At 28.8% G+C, this 24,464-nt stretch overlaps 1 protein-coding gene and 1 long non-coding RNA gene across 2 annotated transcripts in view; both read left to right on the top strand.

The window, feature by feature from the left end:
- LOC120347894 (uncharacterized) overlaps nt 1-20,645 on the top strand; it is a 39,967-nt gene extending 19,322 nt beyond the window's left edge. Inside the window, exons 24-60 of the mRNA XM_078118051.1 lie at nt 619-675; nt 2,050-2,106; nt 2,309-2,365; nt 2,483-2,542; nt 3,078-3,134; nt 3,363-3,419; nt 3,535-3,594; nt 4,055-4,084; nt 4,844-4,894; nt 5,312-5,347; nt 5,704-5,757; nt 6,184-6,225; nt 6,776-6,805; nt 7,629-7,682; nt 8,101-8,142; nt 8,691-8,720; nt 9,064-9,111; nt 9,549-9,578; nt 10,288-10,341; nt 10,767-10,808; nt 11,210-11,239; nt 11,977-12,006; nt 12,450-12,500; nt 13,148-13,201; nt 13,612-13,641; nt 14,085-14,132; nt 14,365-14,415; nt 14,949-14,978; nt 15,428-15,475; nt 15,746-15,796; nt 16,732-16,779; nt 18,277-18,327; nt 18,853-18,882; nt 19,331-19,378; nt 19,650-19,700; nt 20,214-20,243; nt 20,557-20,645. Of these exons, the coding sequence (XP_077974177.1) occupies nt 619-675; nt 2,050-2,106; nt 2,309-2,365; nt 2,483-2,542; nt 3,078-3,134; nt 3,363-3,419; nt 3,535-3,594; nt 4,055-4,084; nt 4,844-4,894; nt 5,312-5,347; nt 5,704-5,757; nt 6,184-6,225; nt 6,776-6,805; nt 7,629-7,682; nt 8,101-8,142; nt 8,691-8,720; nt 9,064-9,111; nt 9,549-9,578; nt 10,288-10,341; nt 10,767-10,808; nt 11,210-11,239; nt 11,977-12,006; nt 12,450-12,500; nt 13,148-13,201; nt 13,612-13,641; nt 14,085-14,132; nt 14,365-14,415; nt 14,949-14,978; nt 15,428-15,475; nt 15,746-15,796; nt 16,732-16,779; nt 18,277-18,327; nt 18,853-18,882; nt 19,331-19,378; nt 19,650-19,700; nt 20,214-20,243; nt 20,557-20,645 (1,718 nt within the window). The remainder of the gene's footprint in view (nt 1-618; nt 676-2,049; nt 2,107-2,308; nt 2,366-2,482; nt 2,543-3,077; nt 3,135-3,362; nt 3,420-3,534; nt 3,595-4,054; nt 4,085-4,843; nt 4,895-5,311; nt 5,348-5,703; nt 5,758-6,183; nt 6,226-6,775; nt 6,806-7,628; nt 7,683-8,100; nt 8,143-8,690; nt 8,721-9,063; nt 9,112-9,548; nt 9,579-10,287; nt 10,342-10,766; nt 10,809-11,209; nt 11,240-11,976; nt 12,007-12,449; nt 12,501-13,147; nt 13,202-13,611; nt 13,642-14,084; nt 14,133-14,364; nt 14,416-14,948; nt 14,979-15,427; nt 15,476-15,745; nt 15,797-16,731; nt 16,780-18,276; nt 18,328-18,852; nt 18,883-19,330; nt 19,379-19,649; nt 19,701-20,213; nt 20,244-20,556) is intronic.
- A 799-nt stretch (nt 20,646-21,444) lies between these two features.
- Nucleotides 21,445-22,286, top strand: LOC144429606 (uncharacterized). The gene is made up of 3 exons (XR_013478901.1): nt 21,445-21,475; nt 21,925-21,972; nt 22,242-22,286. It is a non-coding gene; the product is annotated as an uncharacterized LOC144429606 (long non-coding RNA).
- The last annotated feature ends 2,178 nt before the right edge of the window (nt 22,287-24,464 follow it).

A 24,464-nucleotide genomic window follows, 5' to 3' on the forward strand; every position in this document is an offset into this window, starting at 1 on the left:
AGATTTTCCTTTATTTCATTTTTTCGGGATATTCGAGGTGTAACTCCAAATAAATATTATACATTTGGTATCATAAATACAAAAAAAGAAAAACAACAAAAAAGATTTATTAATTATTTCATTTTTCAGGACAAGTAACCACTGGAGATGAAACTACAAAAGCATATGTTACTACCACCGTGCCAGGTAACAAAAAATGAATTCCAAATAAGTATTTTGTATTTGGTATCCTAAATACAAAAAAAAAACGAAAAACAACAAAAAATATTTTCATTCATTTTTTTTTAGGAGAAGTAACCACAGAAGAAGAAACTACAATGGCATACGTTGCCACTTCCGTGCCAACAGGTAGGCTACGTAAAGTTAACATCAGCTGACGGAAAATTTCCATACAAATATCATTGCGACCAATAATCATGACAAAATGGTTTATAACTGGTATTATATCAATATGATCAGAAATGAGAACGAAAACCAACAACAAAAAAGATTTTCATTTATTTCTTTTTTTCGGGACATTCAAAATGTAACCCCAAATAAATATTATACATTTGGTATCATAAATACAAAAAAAAGAAAATCAACAAAAAAGATTTTTTATTTATTTCATTTTTTCAGGACAAGAGACCACTGGAGAAGAAACTACAAAGACATATGTAACCACCACCGTGCCAGGTAAAAAAACATTCGAATTCAAACTCCAAATAAATATTTTACATTTGGTATCATAAATACACAAAACGAAAAACAACAAAAACGATTTTCATTTATTTCATTCTTTCGGGACATTCAAAATGTAAGTCCAAATAAATATTATACATTTGGTATCATAAATACAAAAAAAGAAAACAACAAAAAAGATTTTTTATTTATTTCATTTTTTCAGGACAAGAGACCACTGGAGAAGAAACTACAAAGACATATGTAACCACCACCGTGCCAGGTAAAAAAACATTCAAAACCAAACTCCAAATAAATATTTTACATTTGGTATCATAAATACAAAAAACGAAAAACAACGACAAAAAAGATTTTCATTTATTTCATTTTTTCGGGACATTCAAAATGTACCTCTAAATTAATATTATACATTTGGTTTCATAAATACAAAAAATTAAGAACAACAAAAAAGATTTTATTTATTTTAATTTTTCAGGACAAGTAACCACTGGAGAAGATACTACGAAGGCATACGTTACTACAACCGTGCCAGGTAAAAAAAAACTTCGAAATTGAATTCCAAATAATGGTACTCCTGAAGTATGCGCACCAAGATGTTGCACAACCTGAAACCTAACCGTGTACACAACCTGAGTTCAGGTAGTTCACCATCTTGGTGCGCATAATTCAAGAGGTCCCAAATAAGTATTTTGCATTTGGTATCATAACTACAAGAAACGAAAACCAACGAAGAAGATTTATTATTTATTTCATTTTTCAGGACAAGTAACCACCGGAGATGAAACTACAAAGGCATATGTTTCTACCACCGTGCCAGGTAAAAAAACCAATATTTAAAATTCATTTCCAAGTAACTATCTTGCATTTGGTATCATAAATACAAAAAACGAAAAACAACAAAAAATATTTTCACATATTTCCTTTTTTTTTGGACATTCAAAATCTAACTCCAAATAAATATTTTACATTTGGTATCATAAATACAAAAAAAAAACGAGAAACAACAAAAGAGATTTTCATTCATTTCGTTTTTTTTAGGAGAAGTAACCACAGAAGAAGAAACTACAATGACATACGTTGCCACCTCCGTGCCAACAGGTAGGCTACGTAAAGTTAACATCAGCTGACGACAAATTTCCATACAAATATCATTGCGACCATTAATCACGACAAAATGGTTTATAACCGTTATTATAACAATATGATCAGAAATGTGAACGAAAAACAACGAAGAAGATTTTCATTTATTTCTTTTTTTCAGGACTTTCAAAATGTAACTCCAAATAAATATTATACATTTGGTATCATAAATACAAAAAAAAAAAGGAAAACAATAAAAAAGATTTTTAATTTATTTCATTTTTTCAGGACAAGTGACCACTGGAGAAGAAACTACAAAGGCATATGTAACCACCACCGTGCCAGGTAAAAAAAATATTCAAAATCAAACTCCAAATAAATAATTTACATTTGGTATTATAAATACAAAAAACTAAAAAGATTTCCATTTATTTCATTCTTTCGGGACATTGAAAATGTAACCCCAAATAAATATTATACATCTGGTATCATAAATACAAAAAAAAGGAAACAACGAAATTTTTCTTTATTTATTTCATTTTTCCAGGACAAGTAACCACTGGAGAAGAAACTACAAAGGCATATGTTACTACCACCGTGCCTGGTAAAAAAAAACATTCAAAATCAAACTCCAAATAAATATTTCACATTTGGTATCATGAATAAAAACAAAAAAATGAAAAACAACGAAAGAGATTTTCATTCATTTCGTTTTTTTCAGGAGAAGTAACCACAGAAGAAGAAACTACAATGGCATACGTTGCCACCTCCGTGCCAACAGGTAGGCTACGTAAAGTTAACATCAGCTGACGGCAAATTTCCATACAAATATCATTGCGACCATTAATCATTACAAAATGGTTTATAACTGGTATTATAACAATATGATCAGAAATGTGAACAAAAAACAACAAAAAAGATATTCATTTATTTCATTTTTTTGGGACATTCGAAATGTAACTCCAAATAAATATTATACATTTGGTATCATAAATACAAAAAAAGAAAAGCAACAAAGAAGATTTTTTAATTATTTCGTTTTTCAGGACAAGTAACCACTGGATTGGAAACTACAAAGGCATATGTTTCTACCACCGTGCCAGGTAAAAAAAACATTCAAAATTAAACTCCAAATAAATATTTTACATTTGGTATCATTAATACAAAAAACGAAAAACAACAAAAAATATTTTCATTCATTACATTCTTTCGGGACATTCAAAATGTAATTCCAAATAGGTATTATACATTTGGTTTCATAAATACAAAAAATTAAGAACAACAAAAAAGATTTTTTATTTATTTCAATTTTTCAGGACAAGTAACCACTGGAGAAGAAACTACAAAGGCATACGTTACTACAACCGTGCCAGGTAAAAAAATCATTCAAAATTGAATTCCTAATTATGGTACTCTTGAGATATGCACACCAAGATGTTGCACAACCTGAACCCTAACCTTGTACACAACCTGAGTACAGGCAGGGCATCATCTTGGTGTGCATACTTCAGAAGGTCTCAAATAAGTATTTTGCATTTGGTCTCATAAATACAAAAAAAGAAAAACAACAAAGAAGATTTATTAATTATTTGATTTTTCAGGACAAGTAACCACTGGAGATGAAACTACAAAGGCATATGTTTCTACCACCGTGCCAGGTAAAAAAAAAACATTCAAAATTGAATTCTAAATAAGTATTTTGCATTTGGTATCATGAATACAAATAAAAACCAAAAACAACAAAAGAGATTTTCATTCATTTCGTTTTTTCAGGAGAAGTAACCGCAGAAGAAGAAACTACAATGGCATACGTTGCCACATCCGTGACAACAGGTAGGCTACGTAAAGTTAACATCAGCTGACGACAAATTTCCATACAGATATCATTGCGATCATAAATCATGACAAAATGGTTTATAACTGTTATTATAACAATATGAACAGAAATGTGTGCATATATCCAACATAACATAGGTTTTGAGAAATAGCAGACAAATAATCGCATAATGCAATGTAGTTCTCTCATAAGCAAATGGAAAAAAATGAACCATTTAAGGAAATGACTTGCTTTAAAGTTCCTTCTTGTTTGGAACGTTGTTTTTAACGTCAGTGAAAACAAACAATATGACTTCGATAAAAAAGATCAGATGTAATATTACTATGAATTTTTTACCATAAAGAAACTTATAATAATAGGCGAGTCTGTATTCGTTTGAAGGGTATTTAATAAAAATTTCATTTACTATTAGTTGTATTAGACGTTTGTATCAGTTCATTATTTTCTATTTTTTAGACGAAGACACGACAATTCAAGACACTACTGGTGAGTATCATACGTAAATCAATATACATTGTGAAATATAACAATACATGAATATTTTGAAAACATTAGATTTTATACAATAATATTTCCGATAACTTTAAAAACGATATTTATATTGAAATTTTAAAATGAAATAAAAGACATTGTGATCGCAAATAAAATATGAAATCACCATTCAAATAATTAATCAAACAACAACTTACTCTTATAATACAAACAGAAAAATTATTGAGTAGTTCAGTTGTTGCAATGTTAAATTCAAAATTGTATAAGATTTCGAATTCAACTTTGAGTTTGGTAATTAACCTGTCCTATTTCAAATATATTGGGGGTTCAAATCATAGAGTGCATTAGGCACAATTAATTGAAAAATTTAAAACGATGCTTCCATAGGAGCGTAAAACTATTTTCGTTTGCTTTGAAGTATGTTATTCATTTTGGTTTCAATATTCGTTACCAAGGAAGTTACTACGACTGAATCGTATACTAATACATGTATAAGATTCTTGACAGTTGAATTGTTGCTATGTTATATCAGTATGACAGAAATATTTCGTATTTAGAACCCGACGCTCCGACGTTATTTTTCTAGATTTCAAACCCAGTTCTCATTATTTGTCAAGCTTATTTATCTAATTACAGTAATCCTCAATCTTAATTTTCATGAAGGAGTATTTTCCAGTATATTGATCTGGAAACTACATGACATTGTAGATTTTAAACTTGGTCTTTAGAGAAAAAATGCATTCCGTTATTTAGGTCCTCTGACCGATCAGACAACAACTGATTATTCAACAACTCAACCAACAGGTAGGCTACGTAAAGTTAACATAAGCTGACGACAAATTTCCATACTAATATCATTGTGACCATAAATCATGACAAAATGGTTTGTTTATAACTGTTATTATAATAATATGATCAAAAATGCGTGCATATCTAACATAACATAGATTTTGAGAAATAGCAGACGAATAATCGCATAATGCCATGTAGTTTTCTCCTGAACGAATAATTACAAATGAAGCATTGACAGTTCCGTGTTGTGTGAAACGCTGTTTTAATGTCATTGAAACCAAACAATATTACCTTAATGAAAAATATTAGATGTAATGTTAATATGGAATTCCCAACAGTCTGGTTTGTATTCGTTTGAAGAATATTTATTAGAGATTTCATTTACTATTAGGTGTACTGAACATTTGTACCAGTTTATTATTTCTTAAGTTTCAGACGAAGACACGACAGTTCAAGAAACCACTGGTGAGTATTATACGTCCATCCAATCAACCCGTGATCCTAATTTTCATACAGAAGTATTTTTCTGTATATTGATCTGGAAACTACATGACATTGTGGATTTTAAAGTTGGTTTGAATTTCAGTGAAAATTTCATTTCATATTTTAGTTTAAAATTTTAGTGATAAATTTCAATTAAATATTCATTCAACATACAGTACAAATTAAAATAGAAAGAATGAAAAATAAAAAATGAAATATAACGAATTATTTACACAATAGATTGCCCAAACACATTTGGACCATTGGAAAATTGTTATCAATGGATAGGTTTTAAATCTTTCTCAGTTTATCAATTATGTTGAATTACTTCAAAACAGAAACTCAAACGACTGAAGCGATAACTTTTCCCGAAATGTCAACAACCTCCAATGGTAAGGCTTTATATAATATATATATATTCCAGTGTTTAATTAATATTTATTGAATCGTCATTTTTCATATAGCAAAATAATAAAATTTAAGAACGTTTGCACATCTTTTGAGAATATAATGTCAAATTCAACTGTCATCAAATAAATGATGAAATTTGTAAATGGAAAATTTGAATTTTAGCCTATTTGAGACACACACAAGACTCTTAAATTTTATTATCCACATAAAATTTTATAACGGAAATAATTCCAATTTATCTCACAGCATTCCAATACGTTTGTTTATTCAGCTTGTACAATGTTATCAAGGAAATAGCAAACAAATATATTAGCTGATGTCATTTATGACGCTACCATTGACGATTTAATACAGAGTTTTTTCTTCTAAAGTGAATATTAATTGGTTATTTTTTACTTGAATCACAGATGGATTCACAACTTCGGTCCCAATTGGCGATTTATTCACAGGTAACTTATTTTATTTTCATAGTAAAGTTCAGATCATTGCAGCAACTTTAAAAAACAATATGATGTTGTAACGTAAGCTATATATGGCAAATTTTCTAGTATATCTTTGTCTATACTCGCATCCTACCACAACGTTGCCCATTGTAGGAGTATTTCTTATTAGCCGCAATGAAAATATTTTTGTGGAAAATATCGTTAGTGAAAAAATCCGTTTACTGAAGTTATATATAATATATGGAAAAAATAGCCCTTAGCAGAACAGATCAATTATCACTTGCAGAAATGCTGTGATTGCATGAATGAAAAGACAGCATTTGAGTAACAGGATCGTTTGAAAATGAGTTCTTTTTTAGTGTGTTGCTTTAACATAAAAAAAACGAAGAAATATATTTTTTATAACAAACAATGAAACGTAACCTTGGTTAAAAACTAAAACATATAGAAAATGTAAATTAAACTGGTTTGTATTTGTTTGAAGACTATTTTATGAGATTTTCCATTTTCATTTTCTAAAACTATTGATCGAGTTGCATTACTTTTTAATTTCCAGACGAAGACACGACAATTCAAGAAACGACTGGTGAGTAGCGTATGTGAATCTACATACAATGATACGAAAATACATCAGTTATATTTTTTGAAAGCATAAAATTTAATATAAAAATGTAAATTACTAAATTTAGCAATATTACTTCAAATAACGTTAATACCTATGATAATGGATTGGAAATTGATAATAAAATAAGAAAGAAAATATTAAATTACTATTCATATGATGTTCCAAACAATCCTCATTTTTCGCCATTATAGTTTTTATACACGATGCCTACATGCAACACATTGTAATCGCAAATAAAATATTAAATCACTATTCAAACAATTTTTAATATTACTACAACAGAATTTTCTAATACAACCGATAAAAGTTATTAGGAGATACGTTTAGTTGTTTCTATATTACACTATTATGTTAGTTTCGGAATTGCATGAGATTTAAAATTAGACATTTGTGACTTTGGTAATAGATTAACATGTCACATTTTAAATGCCTTGGTGGTTCGCATCCAATTAACCCGTGATCCTAATTTTCATAAAGAATTATTTTTCAGTATATTGATCTGGAAACTACATGGCATTGTGGTTTTTAAACTTGGTTTGAACTTCGGTGAAAAAATGCATTCCATAATTTAGTTTAAAATGTTAGTGATAAATTTTAATTAAATATTCATTCGACATACAGTACAAATTAATAAAGAAATTATGGAAAATAAAAAATAAAATATAACGAGTTATTGAAAGAATGGATTGCCCAAACACATTTGGACCATTGGAAAATTGTTATCAATGGATAGGTTTTAAAATCTTTCTCTGTTTATCAATTATGTTGAATTACTTCGAAACAGAAACTCAAACGACTGAAGCGACATCTTTTCCCAAAATGTCAACAACCTCCAATGGTAAGGCTTTATATAATATATATATTCCAGTGTTTAATTATTATTTATTGAATCGCCATTTTTTAAATAGCAACATAATAAAATTTAAGAACGTTTGCACATTTTTTGAGCATATAATGTCAAATTCAACTGTTATCAAATAAATGATGGGATTTGGGAATGGAAAATTTGAATTTTAGCCTATTCGGGACACACACGAAACTCTTAAATTTTATTATCCACATAAAATTTTATAACGGAAATAATTTCAATTTAAATCACAGCATTCCAGGTTTGTTTATTCAGCTTGTACAATGTTATCAAGGAAATAGCGAACAAATATATTAGCTGATGTCATTTATAACGCTACCATTGATGATTTAAAACAGAGTTTTCTTTTCTAAAGTGAATATTAATTTTTTTTTTACTTGAATCACAGATGGAATCACAACTTCGGTCCCAATTGACGATTTATTCACAGGTAACTTAATTTATTTTCATAGTAAAGTTCAGATCATTGCAGCAACTTTAAAAAACAATATGATGTTGTAACGTAAGCTATATATGTCAAATTTGCTAGTATATCTTTGTCTATACTCGCATTCTACTACAACGTTGTCTATTGTAGAATTATTTCTTATAAGCCGCAATGAAAATATTTTTTGTAGAAAATATCGTTAGCGAAAAAATCCGTTTACTGAAGTTATAAATAATATATGGAAAGAATAGCCTTTAACAGAGCAGATCAATTAACGCTTGCAGAAATGCTGTGATTGCATGAATGAAAAGACAGCATTTGAGTAACAGAATCGTTTGAAAATGAGTTGCTTTTTGATGTTGTTGCTTTACCATGAAAAAAAAACGAAGAAATATATTTTTCATAACAAACAATGAAACGTAATCTTGGTTTAAAACTAAAACATATAGAAAATGTAAATTAAACTGGTCTGTATTTTTTGAAGACTATTTTATGAGATTTTCATTTTTCATTTTCTAAAACTATTGATCGAGTTACTTTCTAATTTCTAGACGAAGACACGACAATTCAAGAAACGACTGGTGAGTAGCGTATGTGAATCTACATACAATGATACGAAAAAGACATCAGTTTTATTTTTTGAAAACATAAAATTTAATAAAAAATTGTAAATTACGATATTTTGCAATATTACTTCAAATAACGTTAATAACTATAATAATGGATTGAAAATTGATAATAAAATAGGAAAGAAAATATTAAATCACTATTCAAATGATGTTTTAAACAATTATCACTTTTCTCCATTATAGGTTTCCATCTAAAAATTAGCGAAAGCACGATGCTCTTAAAGATGTCTGAAACTATATTTCGTTTGCTTAAAGTAATGATGAATGTACTCATTATATTTATTTTCTATTTCAGGATTTGTTACAGAGGAATTTCCAACAACTGAATCTAATAGTACTACAGGTATAACGTCCCAAAGAACGTGTATGTTATTGTAATACTATGATCAGAAATGTGTGCATTTGTGATATTTAATTGAATGAAATCATCAAATTGAATGAAGTATATCGGACATAATATAAACATTGAAACAGAGCAGGCGAATAATTGCATCTTGCCACGCGCGTAGTTTTCTCATGAACGAATGGATACAAATGAAGCATTCAAGAAAAAGACTTGTTTTAAAGTTCTTTGTTTAAAACGCTGTTTTTTACGTCATTGAAAACAAATAATATTACCTCAATGAAAACGATCAGATAAAATGTTACAATGAAATTCCCAACATAAAGAAACATGGAATAATAGGATAGTTTGTACTTGTTTGAAGAGTATTCAATAATAATTTCATTTACTATTAGTTGAATTAGACGTTTGCATAAGTTCATTATTTGAATTTTCAGACGAAGACACGTCAATTCAAGACACCACTGGTGAGTATCATACGCGAATCAATATACATTGTGAAGTATAATATAATACATAATACATTAACATTTTAAAATATTATGCAATAATACTTCCAAAAACTCCAAAAACAATATTTGTATTGGAATTTGAAAACAAAATAAAACTCATTGTAATCGCAAATAAAATATTGAATCACTGTTTAAATAATTTGTGAAACAACAACTTATTCTTATATTACAAACAGGTAAAAGTTATTGAGAAGTTCAGTTGTTGCTATGTTATACTCTTATGTTAGTTTCGGAATTGCATGAGATTTAGAATTCAACTTTTGTGAGTGCGGTAATAGATTAACAAGTCACATTTTAAATACATTGGTGGTTCGCATCCAATCAACCCGTGATCTTGATTTTCATAAAGAAGTATTTTTCTGTATATTGATTTGGAAACTACATGACATTGTGGATTTTAAACTTGGTTTGAACTTCGGTGAAAAAATGCATTCCATAGTTTAGTTTAAAATTTTAGTGATAAATTTCAAATAGATATTCATTCGACATACAGTACAAATTAAAATAGAAAGAATGAAAAATGAAAAATAAAACATAAGGAATTTTTGACACAATGGATTGCCCAAACACATTTGTACCATTGGAAAATTGATATCAATGAATAGGATCCATAGGTTTCAAATTTTTCTCAGTTTATCAATTATGTTGAATTATTTCGAAACAGAAACTCGAACGACTGAAGCGACATCTTTTCCCGAAATGTCAACAACCTCCAATGGTAAGGCTTTATATAATATATATAAATTCCAGTGTTTAATTAACATTTATTGAATCGCCATTTTTCATATAGCAACATAATAAAATTTAGGAACGTTTGCACATTTTTTGAGAATATAATGTCAAATTCAACTGTTATCAAATAAATGATGAAATTTGTGAATGGAAAATTTGAACTTTGGCCTATTTGGGACACACACAAAAGTCTTAAGTTTTATTATCAACATAAAATTTTATAACGGAAATAATTTCAATTCATTTGACAGCATTCCAATACGTTTGTTTATTCAGCTTGTACAATGTTATCAAGGAAATAGCGAACAAATATATTAGCTGATGTCATTTATGACGCTACCATTGATAATTTAAAACAGAGTTTTCTTTTCTAAAGTGTAAATTAATTGTTTTTTTTTACTTGAATCACAGAAGGAATCACAACTTCGGTTCCAATAGACGATTTATTTACAGGTAACTTAATTTATTTTCATAGTAAAGTTCAGATCATTGCAGCAACTCTAAAAAACAATATGATGTTGTAACGTAAGCTATATATGGTAAATTTGCTAGTATATCTTTGTCTATACTCACATCCTACCACAACGTTGTCTATTGTAGGAATATTTCTTATTAGCCGCGATAAAAATATTTTTGTGGAAAATATCGTTAGCGAAAAAATCCGTTTACTGAAGTTATATATAATATATGGAAAAATACCCTTTAGCATATCAGACAAATTATCACTTGCAGAAATGCTGTGATTGCATGAATCAAAAGACAGCATTTGAGTAACAGGCTTGTTTGAAAATAAGTTGTTTTTGATTTTATTTTCTAAAACTATTGATTGAGTTGCATTACTTTCTAATTTCTAGACGAAGACACGACAATTCAAGAAACGACTGGTGAGTAGCGTATGTGAATCTACATATAATGATACGAAAATACATCAGTTTTATTTTTTGAAAATATAATATTTAATAAAATTGTAAATTACGATATTTTGCAATATCACTTCAAATAACGTTAATATTCATAATAATGGATTGGAAATTGATAATAAAATTGGAGAGAAAATATAAAATTACTATCCAAATGATGTTTCAAACAATCCTCACTTTTCTCCATTATAGTTTTTTATCGAAAAATTAGCGAAAACACGATGCTTTTAAAGATGTCTAAAATTATATTTCGTTTGTTTAAAGTAATGATGGTGACACCCATTATATTCATCTTCTATTTCAGTCCTTGTTACAGAGCAATTTATAACAATCGAAACTGTTAGTACTACAGGTATAATGTCTCGAAGAACGTGTATGTTATTGTAATATTATGATCAGAAATGTGTTCATACGTGATATTAAATTGAATAAAATCATCAAATTGAATGAAGTATATCGGACTTAATATAGACATTAAAACGGAGCAGGCGAATATTAGCATAATGCCACGCGCGTAGTTTTCCCATGAACGAATGGATAGAAAGGAAGCATTCAAGAAAAAGACTTGTTTTGAAGTTCTTTGTTTGAAGCGCTGTTTTTTACGTCATTGAGAACAAATAATATTACCTCATTGAGATCAGATGTAATGTTACAATGAATTTCCTAACATTTGTATCAGTTTATTATTTTCTAACTTTTAGACGAAGGTACAACAATTCAAGTCACCACTGGTGAGTATTATATGTAAATCAATATACAGTCAATATAATACATGAACATTTTGAAATATTAGGCAATAATAATTCCAAAAACTCTTAAAACGATATTTGTTTTGGAAAAAATATTAAATCACTATTCAAACATTTATTATTATTACTACAACTGAATCTTCTAATACAACCGACAAAACTTATTAGAAGATAGGTTTGGTTGTTTCTATATTATACTATTATGTTAGTTTTGGAATTGCATGAGATTTAAAATTAAACATTTGGGACTTTGGTAATAGATTAACATGTCACATTTTGAATACCTTGGTGATTCGCATCCAATTTACCCCTGATCTTAATTTTCATAAAAAGTATTTTTCTGTATATTGATCTGGAACTTACATGACATTGTGTATTTTAAACTTGGTTTGAACTTTAGTGAAAAAATGCATTCCATTATTTAGTTCCTCAGACCGAGCAGACAACAACTGAGTATTCGACAACTCAACCAACAGGTAGGCTACGTAAAGCAAACATGAGCTACGATAAGTTTCGATATAAATAACATTGCGACCATTAATCATGACTAAATTGTTTCTAACGACATTTTTTTTATATAATCTACTGGGTTTTTAATAGTCCCAGTTGAAGCCCAAACTCGAATAGAAATGCATCCGCACTTTCTCTAAAAACATAGTGATAGAAAATTCACCCATACGATGTGTATACTTTGTTAGGAAGAGTAAGAGTCATTGATGTTCATCATATCCCTAAATCCTCTCAATTTATAACATCCTCATAATTTGGTGGGTAAGAGACGTGGAACCGAGATCTCTAACTTCCAGGGCCAATACAGTGAGGCTAACGAGCTTTTAGCCTTCGTTAAATATCTTTGATTCCCTGTGCATTACGCAATGCGAATCTGAGAGATAATTTGAAAAAGACGCAGAGACTAACCTGTAAAATACCCAATAACATTGTTTAGACTAGGGAAAAACCTACTGTTTGCGTTGAAACTCTGCTATTTTTAAATTCTGGCTTTTAAATCTCGCCATGAATTACAACAGTAATTTACTTTGCGCCGGCCCAGAATTAGCATTGAACCATGAAAATTCTATGGTAACAGTATTATTTGAATGTTTTTTTCATTTTATTTCCCCAGAACAAGTAAATACTGAAGAGGAAACTACAACAGTATACGTTACCAACGTGCCAGGTGACAACACTCAAATTCAACTCCAAATAAATATTTTACATTTGGTGTCATAAATACAAAAACCGAAAAACAATAAAAAAGTTTTTTATGAATAAATATGGATAAATTAAAATGACATTATACTTAGTTATCGCGCGGGAGAGAAATGTTAATAACAGATGATTACCCGTACGGCTATTCTTTTCAAGAAATGTGTGCATTTGTAATTTATTTAAATAGAATCATCAAATAAGATAAAATATATCCAACATAACATAGACTTTAAAATAGAGCAGGGAAATAGTCGCACAATGCCACGTAGTTTTCTCATGAACGAATGAATAAAAATGAAGCATTCAAGAAAATAAGAATTTCCTTAACTTTTAGTTACATTAGACGTTTATATCAGGTCATTATTTCCTAATTTTCAGACGAAGACACGACTATTCAAGAAACTACTGGTGTGTATCATACGTGAATCAATATACATTCTGAAATATTACAATAATACATTATATAAGATCATTTTGAAAACATAAAATTTTATGAAATTCAAAATTAAAATAAAATACATTGCAATCGCAAATAAAATATTAAATCACTATTCAAATAATTTGTCAAACAACAACTTAATCTTATAATAGAAACAGGTGAAAGTTATTAAGAAGATCAGTTGTTGCTATATTATACTAATATACGATAGTTTCAGAATTGTATAAGATTCAGAATTCGACTGTTGTGACTTTGGTGATTGATAAACAAATCACATTTCCATTTTTTTGGGGTTCATAAATCATGGAGTGCATTAGGCACAATTGTATTAAAAATTGAAAACAATGCTTCAAGTGAAGCATAAAGCTCTATTTTGTTTGGTTCGAAGTAATGATATTCATTTTGATTTCAGTATCTGTAACAGAAGAAGTTACTACGATTGAATCTAATACTACTACAGGTATAAAATTCTTGACAAGCCGAATTGTTGCTATGTTATACGACGCTCTGACGTTATCTTTCTAGAATTTGAATCCAATTATGATAATTTGTAAAAGTTATTTATCCAATTAATCCTTTAATCTTTATTTTCATGTGGAAGTATTTTTCAGTATATTGATCTGCAAATTACATGACATTGTGGATTTTAAAATGGGTTTAAACTTTAATGAAAAATGCATTCTATCATTTAGTTCCCCAGAACGAGCAGACAACAACAAATTATTCAACAACTCAACCAACAGGTAGGCTATTCAAAGTTAACATCAGTCACGATAAGTTTTTATATAAATATCATTGCGACCATAAATCATGACTAAATTGTTTCTAACTAACTAACTAACTAACTAACTGACACCATGCCAGGTAAAACACTCAAAATCTAACTCAAATATACATTTTACATTTGGTGTCATAAATACAAACAACGAAAAATAACAAAAAAAATTTTTCATAAACAAATATGGATTAAATAAAACAGCATTTTACTTAGTTATTGCGATGGAGAGGAACGTTAATAACAGATGATCACCCGTACGGCTATTCTTTTCAAGAAATATGTACATATGCAATATTTAATCAAATAGAATCATCAAATAAAACAAAGTATATCTAACATAACATAGACTTTAAAATAGCGCATGTGAATAATCGCACAATGCCACGTAGTTTTCTCATGAGCGAATGGATAAAAATGAAGCATTCAAGAAAATAATAATTTTATTTACTATTAGTTGCATTAGACGTTTGTATCAGTTCAATCTTTTCTAATTTTCAGGCGAAGACACGACAATTCAAGAAACTACTTGTGAGTATCATACGTGAATCAATATACATTGTGAAATAGAACAATAATACATTATACAAGATCATTTTGAAAACAATAACTTTTATGAAATTTGAGTATAAAAAAAAATACATTGTAATCGTATATAAAATATTAAATTACTATTCGAATATTTTTTCAATCAACAACTAAATCTTATAATACAAACAAGTAGGTGAAAGGTATTGAGAAGGACAGTTGTTGCTATATTATACTATTTTATGATAGTTTCAGAATTTTATAAAATTTAGTATTCGACTTTTGTGACATTGGAAATTGATTGACAAGTCACATTTCCAATATATTGGTGGTTTATATATCATGGACTGCATTGGCCACAATTGATTTAAAAAATTGAAAACAATGCTTCAAGTGAAGCATAAAGCTCTATATTGTTTGGTTCAAAGTAATGATGTTGATTTTGATTTCAGTATTTGCTACAGAGGAAGTTACTACGACTGAATCCAATATGACTACAGGTATAAAATTCTTGACAAGCCGAATTGTTGCTATGTTAAAATAGTATGACATTTTCGGAAATATTGTATCTTTGGAACTCGACGCTCCGACGTTATTTTTTAGATTTCAAATCCGATTCTGATAATTTGTAAAGGTTATTTATCCAATTAATCCTTAATCTTAATTTTCATGAAGAAGTATTTTCCAGTAAATTGATCTGCAAATTACATGACATTGTGGATTTTAAACTGGTTCTAAACTTTAATGAAAAAATGCATTCTATCATTTAGTTCCTCAGACCGAGCAGACAACAACTAATTATTCAACAACTCAACCAACAGGTAGGCTATTTAAAGTTAACATCAGTCACGATAAGTTTTTATTTAAATATCATTGCGACCATAAATCATGACGAAATTGTTTCTGACTAACACCGTGCCAGGTAAAAACACTTAAAATCTAACTCAAATAAACATTTAACATTTGATGTCATAAATACAAAAAACAATGAAAAAATTATTTTATGAACAAATATGGATTAAATAAAATGGCATTTTCTTAGTTATCGCGAGTGAGAAGAATGTTAACAGATGATCACTCGTACGGCTATTCTTTTCAAGAAATGTGTGCATTCATACTACTTAACCGAATACAATCATTGAATAGAATGAAGTATATCTATATAAAATAATCTTTAAAATACGGCAGGCGAATAATCGCATAATGCCTCGTAGTTTTCTCATGAGCGAATGGATAAAAATGAAGCATTCAAGAAAATAAGCATTTCATTTACTATTAGTTGCATTAGACGTCTGTATCAAATCATAATTTTCTAATTTTCAGATACGCGAATCAATATACATTCTGGAATACAACAATAATACATTATACAAGATCATTTTGAAAACAATAAATTTTATGAAATTTGAAAATAAAATAAAATACATCGTAATCGCAAATAAAATATTAAATCACTATTCAAATAATTTGTCAAACAACTTAATCTCATATTACAAACAGGTGGAAGTTATTAAGAAGTTCAGTTGTTGCTATATTATACTATTTTAGGATAGTTTCAGAATTGTATAAAATTTAGTATTCCACTTTTGTGACATTGGAAATTGATTGACAAGTCACATTTCCAATATATTGGTTGTTTATATATCATGGAGTGCACTGGGCTCAATTGAATTAAAAAATTGAAAACAATGCTTCAAGTGAAGCATAAAGCCCTATTTTGTTTGGTTTTAAGAAATGATATTCATTTTAATTTCAGTATCTGTTACAGAGGAAGTTACTACGACTGAATCTAATACTACTGCAGGTATAAAATTCTTGACAAGCCGAATCGTTGCTATGTTATAATAGTATGACAGTTTCAGAAATATTTTATCTTTGGAACTCGACGCTCCGACGTTATTTTTCTAGATTTCAAATCATATTCTGATAATTTGTAAAGGTTATTTATCCGATTATTCCTCAATCTTTATTTTCATGAAGAAGTATTTTCCAGTAAATTGATCTGCAAATTACATGACATTGTGGATTTTAAACTGGCTCTAAACTATATTGAAAAAATGCATTCTATCATTTAGTTCCTCAGACCGAGCAGACAACAACTAATTATTCAACAACTCAACCAACAGGTAGGCTATTTAAAGTTAACATCAGTCACGATAAGTTTTTATTTAAATATCATTGCGACCATAAATCATGACGAAATTGTTTCTAACTAACACCGTGCCAGGAACAAACACTCAAAATCTAACTCAAATATACATTTTACATTTGGTGTCATAAATGAAACAAAGAAAAACAACGAAAAAACTTTGTTTGGAACAAATATGGATTAATTTAAACAGCATTTTACTTAGTTATCGCGAGGGAGAGGAACGTTAATAACAGATGATCCCCCGCACGGCTATTCTTTTCAAGAAATGTGTACATTTGCAATATTCAATCGAATAGAATCATCAGATAGAATAATGTATATATAACATAACATAGACTTTAAAATAGCGCATGTAAATAATCGCACAATGCCACGTAGTTTTCTTATGAGCGAGTGGATAACAACGAAGCATTCAGGAAATTAATAATTTTATTTGCTGTGAGTTGCATCAGAGGTTAGTATCATTCATTTATTTTCAAATTTTCAGATGAAGACACGACAATTCAAGAAACTACTGGTGAGTATCATACGTGAATCAATATACACTGTGAAATATAACAATAATACATTATACAAGATCGTTTTGGAAACTTTAAATTTTATGAAATTTGAAAATAAAATAAAATACATTGCAATTGCATAAGATTTTGAATTCGACTTTTGTGACTTTGGAAATTGATTAACAAGTCACTTTTCCAGTATATTGGTGGTTTATATATCTTGGAGTGCATTAGGCACAATTGAATTAAAAAATTGAAAACAATGCTTCAAGTGAAGCATAAAGCTCTATTTTGTTTGGTTCGAAGTAATGATATTCATTTTGATTTCAGTATCTGTTTCAGAGGAAGTTACTTCGACTGAATCTAATACTACTAAAGGTATAAAATTCTTGACAAGCCGAATTGTTGCTATGTTATATTAGTATGACTGTTTCAGAAATATTTTATCTTTGAAACTCGACGCTCTGACGTTATCTTTCTCGAATTCAAATCCAACTCTGATAATTGGTGAAAGTTATTTATCCAATTAATCCTTTAATCTTAATTTTCATGAGGAAGTATTTTTCAGTATATTGATCTGCAAATTACATGACATTGTGGATTTTAAAATGGGTTTAACCTTTAATGAAAAATGCATTCTATCATTTAGTTCCCCAGACCGAGCAGACAACAACAAATTATTCAACAACTCAACCAACAGGTAGGCTATTCAAAGTTAACATCAGTCACGATAAGTTCTTATATAAATATCATTGCGACCATAAATCATGACTAAATTGTTTCTAACTAACTAACTAACTAACACCATGCCAGGTAAAACACTCAAAATCTAACTCAAATATACATTTTACATTTGGTGTCATAAATACAAACAACGAAAAACAACAAAAATTTTTTTTTATAAACAAATATGGATTAAATAAAACAGCATTTTACTTAGTTATTGCGATGGAGAGAAACGTTAATAACAGATGATCACCCGTACGGCTATTCTTTTCAAGAAATATGTGCATATGCAATATTTAATCAAATAGAATCATCAAATAAAACAAAGTATATCTAACATAACATAGACTTTAAAATAGCGCATGTGAATAATCGCACAATGCCACGTAGTTTTCTCATGAGCGAATGGATAAAAAGGAAGCATTCAAGAAAATAATAATTTCATTTACTACTAGTTGCATTAGACGTTTGTATCAGTTCAATATTTTCTAATTTTCAGGCGAAGACACGACAATTCAAGAAACTACTTGTGAGTATCATACGTGAATCAATATACATTGTGAAATAGAACCATAATACATTATACAAGATCATTTTGAAAACAATGAATTTTATGAAATTTGAATATAAAAAAAATACATTGTAATCGTATATAAAATATTAAATTACTATTCGAAAATTTTTTCAATCAACAACTAAATCTTATAATACAAACAGGTAGGTGGAAGGTATTGAGAAGGACAGTTGTTGCTATATTACACTATTTTATTATAGTTTCAGAATTGTATAAAATTTAATATTCGACTTTTGTGACATTGGAAATTGATTGACAAGTCACATTTCCAATATATTGGTGGTTTATATATCATGGACTGCATTGGCCACAATTGATTTAAAAAATTGAAAACAATGCTTTAAGTGAAGCATAAAGCTCTATATTGTTTGGTTCGAAGTAATGATGTTGATTTTGATTTCAGTATTTGCTACAGAGGAAGTTACTACGACTGAATCCAATATGACTACAGGTATAAAATTCTTGACAAGCCGAATTGTTGCTATATTATAATAGTTTGACATTTTCAGAAATATTTTATCTTTGGAACTCGACGCTCTGACGTCATTTTTTCAAATTTCAAATCTATTTCTGATAATTTGTAAAGGTTATTTATCCAATTAATCCCTAATCTTAATTTTCATGAAGAAGTATTTTCCAGTAAATTGATCTGCAAATTACATGACATTGTGGATTTTAAACTGGTTCTAAACTAAAATGAAAAAATGCATTCTATCATTTAGTTCCTCAGACCGAGCAGACAACAACCAATTATTCAACAACTCAACCAACAGGTAGGCTATTTAAAGTTAACATCAGTCACGATAAGTTTTTATTTAAATATCATTGCGACCATAAATCATGACGAAATTGTTTATAACTAACACCGTGCCAGGTACAAACACTTAAAATCTAACTCAAATATACATTTTACATTTGGTGTCATAAATGAAACAAAGAAAAACAACAAAAAAACTTTTTTTGGAACAAATATGGATTAATTTAAACAGCATTTTAATTAGTTATCGCGAGGGAGAGGAACGTTAATAACAGATGATCCCCCGCACGGCTATTCTTTTCAAGAAATGTGTACATTTGCAATATTCAATCGAATAGAATCATCAAATAGAATAATGTATATATAACATAACATAGACTTTAAAATAGCGCATGTGAATAATCGCACAATGCCACGTAGTTTTCTTATGGGCGAGTGGATAACAACGAAGCATTCAGGAAAATAATAATTTTATTTGCTGTGAGTTGCATTAGACGTTAGTATCAGTCATTTATTTTCAAATTTTCAGATGAAGACACGACAATTCAAGAAACTACTGGTGAGTATCATACGTGAATCAGTATACATTGTGAAATATAACAATAATACATTATACAAGATCGTTTTGGAAACTTTAAATTTTATGAAATTTGAAAAAAAAAAAATTTACATTGCAATTGCATAAGATTTTGAATTCGACTTTTGTGACTTTGGAAAATGATTAACAAGTCACTTTTCCAGTATATTGTTGGTTTATATATCTTGGAGTGCATTAGGCACAATTGGATTAAAAAATTGAAAACAATGCTTCAAGTGAAGCATAAAGCTCTATTTTGTTTGGTTCGAAGTAATGATATTCATTTTGATTTCAGTATCTGTTTCAGAGGAAGTTACTACGACTGAATCTAATACTACTGCAGGTATAAAATTCTTGACAAGCCGAATTGTTGCTATGATATAATAGGATGACAGTTTCAGAAATATTTATCTTTGGGACTCGACGCTCCGACGTTATTTTTCTAGCTTTCAAATCCGATTCTAATAATTTGTAAAGGTCATTTATCCAATTAATCCTTAATCTTAACTTTCATGAAGAAGTATTTTCCAGTATATTGATCTGCAAACTACATGACATTGTGGATTTTAAACTGGGTCTGAACTTTAATGGAAAAATGCATTTTATTATTTAGTTCCTCAGACCGAGGAGACAACAACTAATTATTCAACAACTCAACCAACAGGTAGGCTATTTAAAGTTAACATCAGTCAAGATAAGTTTTTATATAAATATCATTGCGACCATAAATCATGACAAACTTGTTTCTAACTAACTAACAAACACCGTGCCAGGTGAAAACTCTCAAAATCTACCTCAAATATACATTTTACATTTGGTGTCATAAATACAAACAACGAAAAACAACAACAAAATTTTATATGAACAAATATGTTTAAATAAAACGGCATTTTACTTAGTTATCATGAGGGAGAGGAACGTTATTAACAGATGATCACCCGTACGGCTATTCTTTTCAAGAAATATGTGCATATGCAATATTTAATCAAATAGAATCATCAAATAAAACAAAGTATATCTAACATAACATAGACTTTAAAATAGCGCATGTGAATAATCGCAAAATGCCACGTAGTTTTCTCATGAGCGAATGGATAAAAAGGAAGCATTCAAGAAAATAATAATTTCATTTACTACTAGTTGCATTAGACGTTTGTATCAGTTCAATATTTTCTAATTTTCAGGCGAAGACACGACAATTCAAGAAACTACTTGTGAGTATCATACGTGAATCAATATACATTGTGAAATAGAACAATAATACATTAAACAAGATCATTTTGAAAACAATGAATTTTATAAAATTTGAATATAAAAAAAATACATTGTAATCGTATATAAAATTTTAAATTACTATTCGAAAATTTTGTTCAATCAACAACTAAATCTTATTATACAAACAGGTAGGTGGAAGGTATTGAGAAGGACAGTTGTTGCTATATTACACTATTTTATTATAGTTTCAGAATTGTATAAAATTTAGTATTCGACTTTTGTGACATTGGAAATTGATTGACAAGTCACATTTCCAATATATTGGTGGTTTATATATCATGGACTGCATTGGCCACAATTGATTTAAAAAATTGAAAATAATGCTTCAAGTGAAGCATAAAGCTCTATATTGTTTGGTTCGAAGTAATGGTGTTGATTTTGATTTCAGTATTTGCTACAGAGGAAGTTACTACGACTGAATCCAATATGACTACAGGTATAAAATTCTTGACAAGCCGAATTGTTGCTATACTATAATAGTTTGACATTTTCAGAAATATTTTATCTTTGGAACTCGACGCTCTGACGTCATTTTTTTAGATTTCAAATCTATTTCTGATAATTTGTAAAGGTTATTTATCCAATTAATCTAATCTTAATTTTCATGAAGAAGTATTTTCCAGTAAATTGATCTGCAAATTACATGACATTGTGGATTTTAAACTGGTTCTAAACTATAATGAAAAAATGCATTCTATCATTTAGTTCCTCAGACCGAGCAGACAACAACTAATTATTCAACAACTCAACCAACAGGTAGGCTATTTAAAGTTAACATCAGTCACGATAAGTTTTTATTTAAATATCATTGCGACCATAAATCATGACGAAATTGTTTCTAACTAACACCGTGCCAGGAACAAACACTCAAAATCTAACTCAAATATACATTTTACATTTGGTGTCATAAATGAAACAAAAAAAAAAAAAAAAAAAAAACTTTTTTTGGAACAAATATGGATTAATTTAAACAGCATTTTAATTGGTTATCGCGAGGGAGAGGAACGTTAATAACAGATGATTACCCGCACGGCTATTCTTTTCAAGGAATGTGTACATTTGCAATATTCAATCGAATAGAATCATCAAATAGAATAATGTATATATAACATAACATAGACTTTAAAATAGCGCATGTGAATAATCGCACCATGCCACGTAGTTTTCTTATGGGCGAGTGGATAACAACGAAGCATTCAGGAAAATAATAATTTTATTTGCTGTGAGTTGCATTAGACGTTAGTACCAGTCATTTATTTTCAAATTTTCAGATGAAGACACGACAATTCAAGAAACTACTGGTGAGTATCATACGTGAATCAATATACATTGTGAAATATAACAATAATACATTATACAAGATCGTTTTGGAAACTTTAAATTTTATGAAATTTGAAAAAAAAAAAATTTACATTGCAATTGCATAAGATTTTTAATTCGACTTTTGTGACTTTGGAAAATGATTAACAAGTCACTTTTCCAGTATATTGTTGGTTTATATATCTTGGAGTGCATTAGGCACAATTGGATTAAAAAATTGAAAACAATGCTTCAAGTGAAGCATAAAGCTCTATTTTGTTTGGTTCGAAGTAATGATATTCATTTTGATTTCAGTATCTGTTTCAGAGGAAGTTACTACGACTGAATCTAATACTACTGCAGGTATAAAATTCTTGACAAGCCGAATTGTTGCTATGATATAATAGGATGACAGTTTCAGAAATATTTATCTTTGGGACTCGACGCTCCGACGTTATTTTTCTAGCTTTCAAATCCGATTCTAATAATTTGTAAAGGTCATTTATCCAATTAATCCTTAATCTTAACTTTCATGAAGAAGTATTTTCCAGTATATTGATCTGCAAACTACATGACATTGTGGATTTTAAACTGGGTCTGAACTTTAATGGAAAAATGCATTTTATTATTTAGTTCCTCAGACCGAGGAGACAACAACTAATTATTCAACAACTCAACCAACAGGTAGGCTATTTAAAGTTAACATCAGTCAAGATAAGTTTTTATATAAATATCATTGCGACCATAAATCATGACAAACTTGTTTCTAACTAACTAACAAACACCGTGCCAGGTGAAAACTCTCAAAATCTACCTCAAATATACATTTTACATTTGGTGTCATAAATACAAACAACGAAAAACAACAACAAAATTTTATATGAACAAATATGTTTAAATAAAACGGCATTTTACTTAGTTATCATGAGGGAGAGGAACGTTATTAACAGATGATCACCCGTACGGCTATTCTTTTCAAGAAATATGTGCATATGCAATATTTAATCAAATAGAATCATCAAATAAAACAAAGTATATCTAACATAACATAGACTTTAAAATAGCGCATGTGAATAATCGCAAAATGCCACGTAGTTTTCTCATGAGCGAATGGATAAAAAGGAAGCATTTAAGAAAATAATAATTTCATTTACTACTAGTTGCATTAGACGTTTGTATCAGTTCAATATTTTCTAATTTTCAGGCGAAGACACAACAATTCAAGAAACTACTTGTGAGTATCATACGTGAATCAATATACATTGTGAAATAGAACAATAATACATTAAACAAGATCATTTTGAAAACAATGAATTTTATAAAATTTGAATATAAAAAAAATACATTGTAATCGTATATAAAATTTTAAATTACTATTCGAAAATTTTGTTCAATCAACAACTAAATCTTATTATACAAACAGGTAGGTGGAAGGTATTGAGAAGGACAGTTGTTGCTATATTACACTATTTTATTATAGTTTCAGAATTGTATAAAATTTAGTATTCGACTTTTGTGACATTGGAAATTGATTGACAAGTCACATTTCCAATATATTGGTGGTTTATATATCATGGACTGCATTGGCCACAATTGATTTAAAAAATTGAAAATAATGCTTCAAGTGAA

The sequence above is a fragment of the Styela clava genome, chromosome 11 (assembly GCF_964204865.1).
Source record: "Styela clava chromosome 11, kaStyClav1.hap1.2, whole genome shotgun sequence".
Classification (NCBI taxonomy): Eukaryota; Metazoa; Chordata; class Ascidiacea; order Stolidobranchia; family Styelidae; genus Styela; species Styela clava.